This window comes from Drosophila montana, unplaced genomic scaffold (genome assembly GCF_035044405.1).
Source record: "Drosophila montana isolate Dmon_TW-CO22-7 unplaced genomic scaffold, ASM3504440v1 contig_2106_1, whole genome shotgun sequence".
Lineage (NCBI taxonomy): Eukaryota > Metazoa > Arthropoda > Insecta > Diptera > Drosophilidae > Drosophila > Drosophila montana.
In genome coordinates, this window is record NW_026997017.1 from 553306 (window position 1) to 567460 (window position 14155).

General features: G+C 42.9%; 2 protein-coding genes across 3 annotated transcripts; one reads left to right on the forward strand and one right to left on the reverse strand.

The window, feature by feature from the left end:
- The first annotated feature begins 5295 nt into the window (after positions 1 to 5295).
- Positions 5296 to 7405, forward strand: PpV (Protein phosphatase V). Its single transcript, XM_064680303.1, has 4 exons — positions 5296 to 5523; positions 5631 to 5918; positions 5998 to 6152; positions 6293 to 7405. Exons 1-4 carry the CDS (start codon positions 5359 to 5361, stop codon positions 6594 to 6596), a joined length of 912 nt encoding a protein of 303 aa, XP_064536373.1. The 5' UTR covers positions 5296 to 5358; the 3' UTR covers positions 6597 to 7405.
- A 1552-nt stretch (positions 7406 to 8957) lies between these two features.
- Marf (Mitochondrial assembly regulatory factor) lies at positions 8958 to 12957 on the reverse strand. Of its 2 annotated transcripts, XM_064680259.1 has the most exons (8): positions 12551 to 12957; positions 12191 to 12480; positions 11779 to 12117; positions 11621 to 11632; positions 10395 to 11321; positions 10157 to 10327; positions 9866 to 10062; positions 8958 to 9776 (listed from the first exon to the last, which is right to left on the reverse strand). In XM_064680259.1, the coding sequence occupies exons 1-8, from the start codon at positions 12834 to 12836 to the stop codon at positions 9575 to 9577; spliced, it is 2424 nt and encodes an 807-aa protein (XP_064536329.1). In that variant the 5' UTR covers positions 12837 to 12957; the 3' UTR covers positions 8958 to 9574. The 2 variants fall into 2 exon arrangements, with proteins under 2 accessions (XP_064536329.1, XP_064536330.1); XM_064680260.1 differs by lacking the exon at positions 11621 to 11632 and having other exon boundaries at positions 12551 to 12955.
- Between the last annotated feature and the right edge of the window lie 1198 nt (positions 12958 to 14155).

The window sequence follows — 14155 nt, forward strand, 5'->3', positions numbered from 1 at the left end:
ACATCATAAATATGTGTGTATACACTGTGCAGAGCGTATAAATATACATACTTAAATTTGGCACAGCACTCTGGCCCCCACACGCTGTCCCGCTTCATTCCCCCCCCCCCCTTCCTGCAGCACAAACACACGCACACCTTCTAAAGCATACTTTCAGTGTGGCTGCCATTCTGCAGCATCCTTGTGACAATGTAAGCTTAAAAAATTTCATTTGCACGCACACATGCTCGTACATACATATGTATGTATGTATGTATACACTCACACGCACACATACCCACAGAAATGCACACGCACATAACGCTACATTAATTGATAATTGTTTTGTGCTCAAAAGAAATTAAACAACAGCAGCAGCAGCAACAACAGCAACAACAGCAGCGGCTTTCGCTACGCTTTACCCTGCCCCTCTCCCACGCCCCGCCTGCTATTCAGGTCCGCACTTTTAGCTCCCCACGCCCCATTACGTTCAAAGCGTATGTGTGTGTGTGTGTGTGTGTTCGTTTGTCTACCGCCATTTGATTCTACGACTATGCGAATGCTCTTTAGTTGGAACCAATGTTTGTATACCCCATATTTAAAATGGCAGCGGGTATATTATGTCTACATATTTTTACTTTTCTCTTTTTTTTTTTTTAATTTTGCAAATTAATAAAGCTTGTTTTTATTTATGTATATTCAAAATGAATTTACTTAATATTGAAGTTATTTTTATCACTTCTGTACGAGCATAAACATGATTTGATATCCGATAATAATATTGATTGTAATCTATTAAATGAAACATTCACACCCCCTTCTAGGGTATTCGCTTAGTCTTTACTTTTGTTGTTTTTTATTCGTATGTGCTTTTGCTTTTTCATTAACTTTTTGTGCATGATGCTTGTTTTGTAAATGTTGAGGAAACTGTGGCATCTACGCCCTGCCCCCCCCCCTAACTCACCCCCGCATCTCTTTACCTTTCACTGCCTGAACATTCGCCAACTTAATTGAACGATTAGTTTTTGTACGTGCTGCCACGCCCAGCGCCCAGTGCCCAGCGCCCAAGGGTATCTGCTCAGCGTTTGTGCACTACGCCCAATGCCGTCCAACTTCCAGCGTCCAACGTCCAACGTCCACGCCCACAACGCCCACTTTTGTGCGCTTGTCTGTATCGGCCACTATTTAATTTTATCCGCTTTGCTGTTATTCCCGTTTTTATCGCAGTAAACTATGTACAACAATTTGCTAGCCAGCCCGCACCTCAACCCCTCGCTCGCCCTTTACCTTCTACGCGCAATTCAGTTTCTTTTCGCATTCGCCTTTTTGACTCGTTCGCTCGCACAAAGCAACAACTACAACAACAACAACAACAATCGCAGCAATACAGAGCAATGAAAAAAGTCAAATGCCAAAGCACTAAAAAGTCAAAAGGCCACAAGAACAACAACAGCAGCAGCAACAACAACAAATAGTTGTAGTTGTAATGACAAAAGAAAACAACAACAATACCAGAAGCAATATAACAACAACTCTGTTTTCGGTTGGGCCACTGTGGGGGTGCAAAGTTAAAAGCGCACAATAAATAAATAAAACAAAGCAAACGCACGAAACGATACACAGAAAAGCGTATTTGTTGTTGCTAATGTGCTGCCCGTTGTTGCTGCTGTTGCGCGCACACATTGCGACATGGCCAAACACGCACACACAGCATGCCTATACAAACATATGTGTGTGTGTGTGTGTGTGAGTAAGTGACAGCGAGCAAAGATGATGGCGATGCGGGAATGCTGGTAAGGTTGTCGAAGCGGGAGTGAGAGAGAGAGAGAGCGGAACGCGGCATGTAGCGGGCATGTTTGGCTCTGCTAGTCAACAGCAGCCGGCAGCTTTTGGCGTACACTCGTAATTTGAAGCAACACCCATCGGCTGGCGACATTATGCCTTTAGGCGGCCGAGCCACACCCCTGCTATCCCCACAGGTTGTTTCTGCTGCCTGGCTGGCCGGGAGCGCGCGCACGCCTGCTAACCGTTGATAATGATGATGAAGATGCCGTTGACACGCTCTTCCAGTGCCGCACAGTGGAGCACAACGAGCGAGCAGAGCAAAGAGATCAAGTGATTGACCGCACACACAACAAATTGACAGCCTACGATCCACGGTAAATGGCTCTTCAAAGCAGACAGCCTACTGCAAATGTGGCGCTGAAAAGAGAGCAATGAAATAATGCTCTCACTGTCAGAGGCTAGACAGCCAATGGGTTGAGTATAACGGATCACAGGCAAATATCAAGACTGAGAGAACGACGACCGGCAATGAAACATTAGTCTGATATACCAGAATTTATAAGAGAAAGATATATGTACATATGTATATTGCATTCAGTTTTTAATGGAAAGGTATGTATTATTTTCATAAAAGTTGGCAGTAAATACTTGCAGATTTAAGAGGCGGCCCAGCTGTTGACTTACAAATGCCACTGTGGCAGCGGTTGTTGCTGTTTTGTTTGTTGCCGTCGACGTTAACGCACACGCGCTTGAATCAAGGCGTGTGACTGTCAAACTGTAGCTGAGATGTACAACGGAGCAGGAGCAGCAGCTTGAGGTGCTGTAGCTGCGCCAGACTCTATGTTAATGTCGCCGCCGCGTGTCTGCCAGCTTGACTGCCTATCGCTGCGTGTGTGCGTGTGTGTGTACAAACACACGCGGTAATTAATTTTATTTAATTTTCGACGACAATAAAAGCGACAACAACAAGAGTCAAGGAGCAGCAGCCGCCGCTGCCAAAAGTTGACAGCAACAACTATGCAGAGTGTTGAATGGCAGTTGGCAGTTGGCGGATGGCGGATGGCGGATGGCGGGTGGCGGATGGCGGGTGGCTCACAGGAAAAAACAAGTTAACAAAACGTCAACAATAAAAAGAAAGCCGGCCAAATGGCCGTTCGACGCGGCCAACGGTGACGGCGCAAACAATGCAAAAAAAAAAAAAAAAAACCCGAAGAAAATCAAGAGAGAAGAGAAGCTTTACCAAGAGATATCCTGTACCCCGCAGGGATTTACCGTAGCACTTAACTGTGTCTTTGCTTCTTCTTATCTCTACATTACACTATGAGAAGTTTGTTCATTGGTTTTTTTCCATTTTGTTGTTGTTGGTGTGTGTGTGGTGGAGGGGGAGGGGGAGGGGGAGTGGGTATATAGATATTAATTAGTTGCCTTAGCTGTAATAATCTGCATGATATCAATTAATTTTGAAGACACGTAGAAAGCAATATACCCTTTCTTGACAACTGTTTACAGGGTATAAAAAGGAAAAGAAATGTCCAAATGGCGAGTGGCGACAGGCGAGTGGGTGGACATGGACACATAATTATCAACCACATCAGTAGCAGAGTTACAGGCCGAGTCAGCCGCAGACGGCCAAAGCATTGAGCGCGAGGGAGGGGCGAGTGGGGCGGAGGTAACTAAAAACTGCCAGGACTTAGAAAAACGCACGCATATGGCGCGCCAGAGGGAGAGAGCGAGTGAGAAATGGTGAGAGACAGCAGACAAGCAAGAGCGAGAAAGCGGAATTGTCGAAACGAAACGAAGTAGGGAAAACAAGTTTAACTTAATTGTCAACATTGCGCCAGGCAAAGAACAACAACAACAACAAACACAACAACAACAACAGCTATGCGGAAACGAAGCTGGCAGTAAAAAAGACGCATGAAAGTGGCGAAAGGCAGTAAGCGGAAGAGCATAAAATAACGGTACTAATGATGCAGCACGCAATGCTCGCCGAAAAGGCTGGCTGGGCAGCGCGGGCGGTATTGGGGGGTGGGGGGAGGGGGGGGAGGGCAACAAAACTGCCAAATAGCTGAAGTTGGAGTAAAAGCTAAAGTTAAAAAGTCACTGGATGAGTACCGTTAAACTCAGCTCAGCTGTCAATTTGACAGCTTTAAAGGCAGCCACACTTTCAGCTGAAATACGCTTCTATTTTTTCACGTAAAATCTGTGATTTACGAAAAACCAATTTACGGGTTGTTTTTTTTTTGAATAATAATATATATATACGTATGCATCTCCAGCGGGAAATTAACTATATTTATCCATATAAATTATGGCCCAATTAATCAGCTAATTTTAAGCTTTATGTAAAAAATAAAAGGTTGATAGTTTTGTTTTTTTTTTTTGGTTTTGTTGGCTTTTTACCTTAAACTAGCGTTGCGAATGGCAAACGCTGGTAACACTGGCCGGCAGCAGCTTAGCCCCTTGTGCCTTACCCCGCCCCTCTGTTAGATCCAATTTCATGGCAGGCAGTCAGTACCAAGTACATACCAAAAATGACAAAAACGTAACGAAAACAATACAAATAAGTTGGCCCCTCCCCGAGTCAGCGGAAAACCGCGCGCGCGTCACTAATGAGACTCTCTAAACACCCGAGCTTACCGAGCTCGACTCCACGCCGGCAGGCCGACTGAGGACCTGCGACAGGCGACTGGCGACTGGCGACTGGCGACCCATGACCCGCGCCCGCGTCCGCGACCCGCTTAACCCGCTCAACCGCCATTCCCTAGACAACAAGATGCCAGCATGTTTCTGCCCCGCTGACACAAAGCACACACACACACACACACACACACACACGCACGCACACAGAGACAGCTAAAATTCAACAAGCAGCTCGCGCCACAGCAATAAAATTTAAAAGCGTGATTATTTCTATACGCTGCAAAACAAAGCCCGGCATCAAGGAGTAAGCCAGCCAAGGCGGAGCTCGAATCGTTGTTGGCCTCAACTCGGGGTTTTTGGTCCCAGTGCTGCCTGCTAATTATGATTTGCTTTAAGCAAAAGCTAATTACAACTAATTTTGTGCTAAAAGCCGTAAGACAAACAACAACCGAAAAAAAAGAAGAGAGATAACAAACCTTGGAGCGTGAAATGGCAAAAAAAAAAAACAAAAAAAAAAGAATGCATTATTCACAGCAAAGCTTAGATTGAGAAAACAAAAGCAGCAATAATCTTTGAGTATTATGCAGTACAACATTTTCACAAACTTATTTCTCTTGAAAACTCAAAGAAAAGTGTAAGAAATTTTTGGATTCATCTCGAGTTCGCGCCAAATGCGACATTTAAATGCATTTAACAGTAGCTCGGTTTTAACAGCATGTTACCTATTCATGTAACAACATATCGATAGTATTTTTTTTCTCAATTTATATTTAGCGCATTTTTAGCATCCGACTGTCGCGCGGCATTCATTTATCGTTATCGATAGTATTTTGCACTTGATTATGCTTATCGTTTCGGCTTGGTATTTTACTATTTTGCGGATTTTGTTGCGTTTTTCCAATAACTTTACCAACTGGCTTTGGGTGCGCTGCACAAAACCGAGGAGAAATAATGGGTGATGTCGACAAATGGATAGAGATTGTAAAGGATTGCAAGTATTTGCCAGAAAATGAATTGAAAAAACTCTGTGATATGGTCTGTGACATACTGTTGGAGGAGACAAACATACAGCCAGTGAGCACGCCCGTCACAGTATGTGGCGACATACACGGCCAGGTGAATGAGCATGAGGGCATATGGTCACACTATAAATGGCAACCAAACTGCATCAAAATGTTGTTATTGTCGAATATAAACCATCTAATCGTTCATTTCGCTTACAGTTCTATGATCTGGAGCAGCTATTTAGAACTGGCGGCCAAGTGCCCGACACGAATTACATATTCATGGGCGATTTTGTCGACCGGGGCTATTACAGCCTGGAGACATTCACCCGTCTGCTGACGCTCAAGGCCCGCTATCCCAGCCGCATAACATTGCTGCGGGGCAACCACGAGACGCGCCAGATAACAAAGGTTTATGGTTTCTTCGACGAATGCTTTAGTAAATATGGTAATGCGAATGGCTGGAAATACTGCTGCAAGGTATTCGATCTGCTCACAATCGCTGCGGTACGTACCACACACACACACACACACACACACAGCAAAAACATTTCTAATCCCCGCCTGCTTTCGCATCACATCACAGATCATTGACGAGAGCGTACTGTGCGTGCACGGCGGTCTCAGTCCGGAGATAATAACGCTAGATCAAATACGAACAATCGAGCGCAACGGTGAGATACCCTATAAGGGCGCCTTCTGTGATCTGGTCTGGTCCGACCCGGAGGACATGGAATACTGGTGAATGCCCAAAATCCCTTTTCAATTTTCCTACAAATTCAAATACTTAGATGAGTAAAGCCACACCAGCCGCCATGGACGTTACTCATCTTCGTGTTAATATGGCCTTTGGTTCAGCTAATAACCCAGCTCTCTTTTAGGGGCCAGAGTCCGCGTGGCGCCGGCTGGCTGTTTGGCCATAATGTGACCAAAGACTTTATGACCATTAACAATCTGGACTTGATATGTCGAGCACATCAGCTGGTCAACGAGGGCATCAAGTACATGTTCGAGGGCAAACTGGTCACCGTTTGGTCCGCGCCCAACTATTGCTATCGTTGCGGCAATGTGGCGGCCATACTCAGCTTCGATACGGCGCAACAGAGGCAAACGAAAATCTTTCTGGCCGTGCCAGACTCGGAGCGTGTCATACCCAAACAGAATACGACGCCCTATTTCTTGTAAAGCTCCAAGCACGACAATGAAAACAAACCATCCAACGACCTACCGCACGTCCGACCGCCTGCCCGACCGACCGCCCGCCTGCCAGTCAACTGAGGTTCGCACTGCCAGCGACCAAATAGATTGAATTAAATAGCCGCGAAATCGGCAGACGCCAGCAGAGAAACCAAAACATAAACACACACACACACACACACATAGTCACACACAGTGACACTTACACCAATACCAATGCACACACAAGCTTGTAAACAGCATAATTCAGCACTTAGAGAGAGAGAGAGAATCGTATTCATTATTATGCTCAAAAGATTTGTTCAGCCTTGTATTTTGTTCCCGGTTATACGGCCGTTATTTTTATATATATATATATATATATATATTCTTATCTATTCGTTTAACAAATATCATTTAATATACATATATATATATATATTTTTTAATTATTTTTTTTTTGTTCACCTTTGTGCTATTTGTATTTAAATATTCATTGTGTGGCACAGAGCAAACCGAATTAGCGCCCCGTTCAAAAGGATAACTCATAAAAGCAAAAGACAACATGTAAATGCATTTCTTTTTCTTAACATTAATTAAGTGAAAGTTATTGTAGAGATTTAACAAAAACACAAAAAACACAAAAAACAAAAAAACAAAAAACGAACGTTTATCAATTTGCCTGTATTTAGGTATTAATGAATACTTTCTGTTTCCGATATTCAAATTGTTGGGTAGACTTTAATTGTTTTGCCTACAAATTTACTAAATGTTTAATAGCCTCTATGCTAAGTACAAAATATAGATCGCATCGCAAACGGTTTTTGTTTATTATGAAATGACGCCAACATATCCGAAAGATCCGGAGGAATCGAATTACTTAAGTGTTGAGAAAATCGCTTTCAACAAGAGCCTGATCTGATATTTGATCTTTGCAACGTAGCCACATACCAAATTGTAATATAATGGTCGTAATACTCTCCGAGTTGTGCAGGAAATAGTTTGCCCAACATGAACTGGAAGTATTGGGTGCCGAAAAACCGATTCTAACAAAGCTCAGAAGATGTAGAAAGTTATTGATTGAGCAGACTGAAGGTCAGGCATATACCTAGAGCATTTCCTCAGCCAACAAAACTAACCAAATCCAAATCTTAAGACTAGTGTCATTTTTTGATCGTAGAACGATTTTCATTTGTTCAGGGTTTCAATAGATGGTTCAGGGTATAAAAACTAAAATATAATATAATATAATATATTAATAATGGTTGATAAAGGATCAAATGCACAATTTAAAGGAACAAATCCTCAGTAAAGTATTCGACAAATTTTAGGATTTATGTAACAGACGATCAACTATCGGGCAACAATAAAATATAATATATAGTTATATGAGCAGAATACGTTCAAAGATGAATCTTTCTATTGACAACTTTTTGGTTTATCGAGAATTCTTGATCTATGAACTAGACTGTTCGGCACAACATATCGGACTTCTATATCGCATGGTTCCCATAGAAACCATCAGAGGTTCTAGTCGGGAGCCTGAATCCTCTTCTTCCGACAGGCGATAAAAATAAAATGAAAAATACTTGATATATGTATATATACTATTCTAAAAGCTAAATGTCAAGCTTGGACAGGATTTCGATATCGATTACTTCGAAACGGGGCAAGTTTTCGAATATCGGAAACAAACCCGATCTGCGCGGGCATTAGGAGGACCTACAGCCAAAATTTCGAGTCTCTAGCTCTTATAGGTTCGGAGATCCTTGCGTTCATACATACGGACGGACGGACAGACAGACGGACATGGCTAGATAGACTCGACTGTTGATGCTGATCAAGAATATATATACTTAATGGGCTCGGAGATGCTTCCTTCTGCCTGTAACATACATTTGCACAGAATTACATTTTACCCTTTTTACCCACTTTAAATGGGTTCAGGGTATAAAAACAATCTAAAGCCAAGTCAGGAATTATAAACTAACAAAAATATTAAAATATTAAACATCTACAATGAAAGTATAAATAAATATATTACAATGAAATCGATGAATCACAATTTTGCAAGAATCAAGCAAATTATTTATGGCTCTCGTGCGCTCTCGCTTGCACAACAGCAGGCTGTCTCCTTCACACACACACACACACACCATGTTTATAAACAAAAAGAGATGTTTATTGTTTTTGACCCAGTTCGCAAGAAAGTTAGATCAGAGTTAACGCTTTGACGAGCTATTTATTTTACAATTTGTTCAATATGCAATTCTTTGTTTTAGGAGGGAAAGAGAGGAAAATGGGGAAAAAAAAAATAGAAATTTTTGTTTATGAACAACGCGCATGCAGAGCGAAAATCATACGAGTATATATGGGACATCATTATATTATATTAGCACTTTTAATTATATGCAATAATAAACAATGACTATTTAATATAATGTGTAAGATATAATTATATAATTTTTTGTTTTTGTTTTCGTTTTCGTTTTCATGGCGCCCGGCCATTTCACAGTGTATGCAGAGTGTAACAACAACAATTACAATAGATTCGTTAATGTATATAATTAAAAAAAAAAAAATTAATAGATCATAGTTAAGAATTACAAAGTTTGCCTGCTGCAAAACAACAACTAGAAAAGGCATTAAAAAATCGCTGCAAATTTGTTTAAAAAAAAAAAATTAAATACAAAGTGAAAAAAAAAAAACTAAAACACATGCGTTAACAATTTTGGCAAAAAAAAGTCTTAAAAAAACAAAAACATTATTTTCAACAAGTGCAAGGTTTTTCATTTTTGTTTTGCTTTTTCCATTTGCATTTCCCTTTTTGTTTTTGTTTTGTTAAATGGAGAAAAGTTGTTGTTGTTGTTGTTGTTATTCTTCTAGTAGTTGTCGTCGTCGTGCTGTTCGTCTAGATAATCAGATTTAAAGCTTGAACGTAGATCCTTGATGCATTGCATCCGCGACAGCTGCAACTACTACTACTACTACTGCGGCGCAATATAATTGTGCTCAAAGATGTCCAGCTCGTTCTGTATATAGTTGGCCTTGTTGCGCAGCAGCTTGAGCTGCTTCTGGTTGGCCTCCAGCACGTTGAGCTGTGCCTCCAGCGTTTTTAGCTCCTCGTTCATATCGGTGGTGGCGGTGTCCACGGTGCGGCACAGGCGCGCAAATGTGCTGGACAGCTCCCTGATATGAAATTGATACGATATTAATTAAATATGATGGCCAATTTGAGTTGTAGCCCGCGTCTCGTGGAGTTCGGTTTGTTCACTTACTGCTGCACCTGGTGGCTGCAGTTGGCCGATGTTAGGTCGACAATCATTTTGAGCTTTTTGGTGGCATGTCGCCCATATTGGCCCTTAAAGGCGCGCTCCTTGGCCGAATTGGTCCACGACAGGCGCTCATACAAATAGATGCAGCCATAGAGGGCACCGATGCCAACGAGGACGCGCCAGCCGATCGTTTTCAGCATCTGCAAGTGTTCGGTTTTCAGCACATAGCGATATAATAGCACCTGCTAGGCAGCCGGTGAATATAATCAATGCAACTCGCACAACCATACTTACAATGCCGGCAACGACAAGACCGCCAACGGTGCCCTGCGATCCAATTGAGGACATGGCGAAACGTGATATAACCGATAGCTGTTCGGGCGTAATGCCGCCAACGCCGGGCGCGGGCAGCAGGCAAACGGGCGTTGTCTCCACGGGTGTGCTGACGGGCGTGACGACAGTATGCTAAAATGGAGTAGCAGACGTAATTGTAATCCGATTGCCAAGCTATGCTCGGACTGGCCTGGCTTACCCCAATACTGCTCTGGCGATTGACCAATGCGGGCGTATGCTTTTTGCTGCGCTCACGCACCTTGCCCGTGAACCGCTGTATCATGGCCGTAATGCCCCAGCTGAACTTGAACTCAAGATCCTCCTGGAAGTCGGCGCACAGATTCTGGCAGTTCAATGAGTAGAGCATCTCGAACGGTTGGGTGCGCACCGCCAGTTTGGCGCTGCTTGTCAGCAGCTGCTCATTCGGCACCAGGGCGTGCATTCGATCGGTCATCTCATTTTGGGCCGCCTCCACGTTCATGGCCAGCGCCATGGAGAGGCGAGCGCGCAGATTGCTGCCCAGGCCGCTTTCCACATGGGCGTTTAGCTCCTTCTTGTAGATGTTGAGCACCAGACGTTCCGGATGGAAGGGCATATTGAACTCATCGATGAGAACGCCGAGACGCCAGATTTCCTCGTTTAGGGCCTTCGATACCTTCTCCTCCACCTCCTCGACCATGTTGTGTATTTTCATTTTCATTTCGCGCGTCACCTGCATCATTTGCGTTTCGGTGCCCTGGATGCGTTCGGTTAGCATATTCTTTTGATCCTGCTTCAGATTGCGAAAGATTGTGATGCGCTCAAAGATGTTGTCCAGCATGGAGCGCATGTCCCCGGAGACGGTCTTGCCGCGCGAGCTGTGCTGCTGGAATTTGGTTTTGACGGCGCTCTGCGAGATGCACTCCTCGAATTTGCGCTCAAAGTCCTGAAACTCAAAGTAGCGTATCTGAAAGCCATCGGCAATGGCGCCCAAATGCGGCGGATTGCCCTTGGACTCCTCAATGCGCGCCTGCAGTGTCTCCCGGGCGGATACAAAGAATACACGCTCGCCGGCCTCCTTCTCATTGCTGACCTTCAGCTCCTTGGTGAGAAAATCGACGCAGCGTTCCGTGTGCTGCGATTTCACCTGCAGATCGAATAAGAGGAAGCAGCAGCAGCAGCAACAGCAGCAGCCATAAGGAGGAGCATTAGTTTAGATTCTGGCCTGAATTTGTTTAGAGTTTGCGAAAAAAAAACACAAAACTTTAACCATAAATATGCCTATGGGTACAATTTGTACATATTTTCCTGTTCTCTATGCGAGTTATCGACCAATAAGACATATTTATGTAGAACCGAAGCTTGTCAGGCAAATCAAAACAAAAAACAAAACAAAAGACAGGCAACAAAGCGCATTTTACGGAAACTGGGTCTGGATAACATTACCTTAGCCAGATCCTGGCGTTGTTACATATTGAAATTGGTAGGGTGTAGGTAAATGAAGGTAATCAAAAAAAAAAGTATACAAACAACATTTACAAATAGGCTTACGTAATATAACAATAGAGCAAAGAATTGGATATACATATATGCATGGATCTTACCGATTCCTGAAACTCTGGCTCGTTGGCCGACGCATCCCAGCGATTGTTCAATATAAAGATATTTGGCTTTGAAAGCTTCTGGGAAACGGTGTGAAAGAATTGCTTCTCGGCACGCGTCATTGTCGACTCGGCATTCAGTACCAAAACAAAAACGTCAGCATTTAGACAATGATTGTCAATCCAATCATCCAAATTGGCTGAAACATCAACGCCCGGCGAGTCCACAAAGACGACATCATCGCGCAACAAGCTGCAGCGTTCGCGTGGCCAAAAGATGCGCACCAAGCTGCTCTCGCAGAGCTTCTCCTGGCACAGCGCATTCGCCAATTGTTTAATGTTCTGCATAGCCACAAGAAACGAAACAATATGAGATTGGTGTTGTGTTGGCTGTTATCTGTGTTAAGGCATTTACCACCACGTTGAGCTTCTCATCGGAGCCCTCCTTCATGAGATAGGCCTCGCCGCCGTCGCTGCCTTCCACCTGGCAGAAACAGTTTGTTGTGTGTCCAATGCCGCTGGGCAATATCTTTTCACGCAACATGGCATTGATCACCGAGCTCTTGCCATTGGAGGTGCGTCCAAAGAAGGCGACCTTCATGTGATCCCGCTGCAGCACCTCACGTATGGCAGACACCTTGTGCACATAGCTCTCGAATAGCTCACGTTCCGCCTTGTCAACAATCTCTGCGTCCGCGTGCAGAGCTGAAAATTTGTGAAAAATTGTGTTAAGCCCTTTGGCTTATTGATTTGGATTGGCAGCTTCGGGACTTACCATTGATGAACGTGGTTGTCTCCAGTACATATTCCTCGATTTCACCATAAATATCGTTGATCTTCTTCTTGGCGCGCACAAATATCTGCAGCGGCGATTTGTCATTCGGTTGATACATGCGATTATCGGTCATGTTGGCCGACGTGGATGAAGCGGACGTTTGCAGTGACAGATTACCGTGCCGTGAATTATCAACGGAGTCCGTGCCCGTCGAGTGGTTGTCGTTGCCGGAGGGGCCCGTTTGGCCAGTCACCAGTGAAATGGTGCGATTCAAGTAGGCCGCCATTTGTTTGGGTTGCGTTTTTTATTGTTGAATGAGAGAATTTTGATACAAAACAAAAGGTATGCAGCCTATGGCAATACCCTTGCCCCAGCCCCTGCCCCTTTTGCTGGCAATAACAAAAAACTCAAAAAAAAAAAAAAAAAAATTAATAATTCACTTTAAAATGATAACGATAAAAATGTGCACGTTGATTCAAGTACTGTTATTGTTATCGATCGATATATCGGTATCGGCTTTGGTTTCTTTTAATTCTGGTTTTGTGTTTTTTTTTTGGATTCTCACTGTTTTTGCTGTTTTTCGTTATTTTTAGGTTGAAATACTCAAAAATCAATGGCACTAAACTGAAAAGAAAAGGCAAACGTAACAAAATATGACTTCAAAGGCGTAACTAAACAAACACATAATAACAACAAAAAGTCTAAATGCGAAAATTAAAATTTTGTGCTTTTTGTGCACACACGCGCGCTCACACACACACACACACACATCCAGATGCTGCTGCAACGGCGCAGTTTATTTATGTCGTGTGTGTGCGCGCGTGTGTGTTTATATGTGTGTATGTGTTTGCAATCGTAATCAACGAAAAAAATATATATATATACTGATGATAATATATATTTCGTTTACCCCGTGTTGCGTCTTCAAATTGAGAGCTGAACTGTTATACCTGACCAGCAACTAACCTGATTACTGCTTTCGCTCATCGTATGTTTATGTTTCCGGCGAACGCGACCCAAAACACGCAGCCCGCAAGTTCACGTTGGTGTTGGCTTTTGGGCTCCTTGGTTTGTTATGAAATCGCGTTCCAAACTGCCAATTGCATGCACATTTCTATTAACTATAACTTATTATTTACTCTGTCACTTTGCGTTAGACAAGTTTCGTTTAATTTGACTATAATTTGTCTATAAATGATGTAACACGGTGAACAAATCAGCCACAGCAGAGCTGAAAAAGCAAATCAACTTTTATCGATAAATGTCTTGTACTATCGATGTTCTGCATCTGCGGTGGCCGGTCGATAAATCGTGCAGCTGGGCAAACAATAAAGCTCAAAAGCCAACACATCGATTTGTTCAGTATGCCGCGCAAATTCAAATTAATAAACCATTCGGCCAGAATGAAAATAATTGAGTGCATTTCTTTGTATATTATTGTTCTGTTTTTTATTAAGTTTTTTTTTAGAGGTTTTTCGTTCCACTTGTTTGTATGTATTTTATTTTTCGTTATTATATTTACTGGTTTGCAATAAATTACATAAAATAACAACATGTTTCCATTGTTTTAAAATAAACGTAAAATGAAAAAAAAAACTATAAATT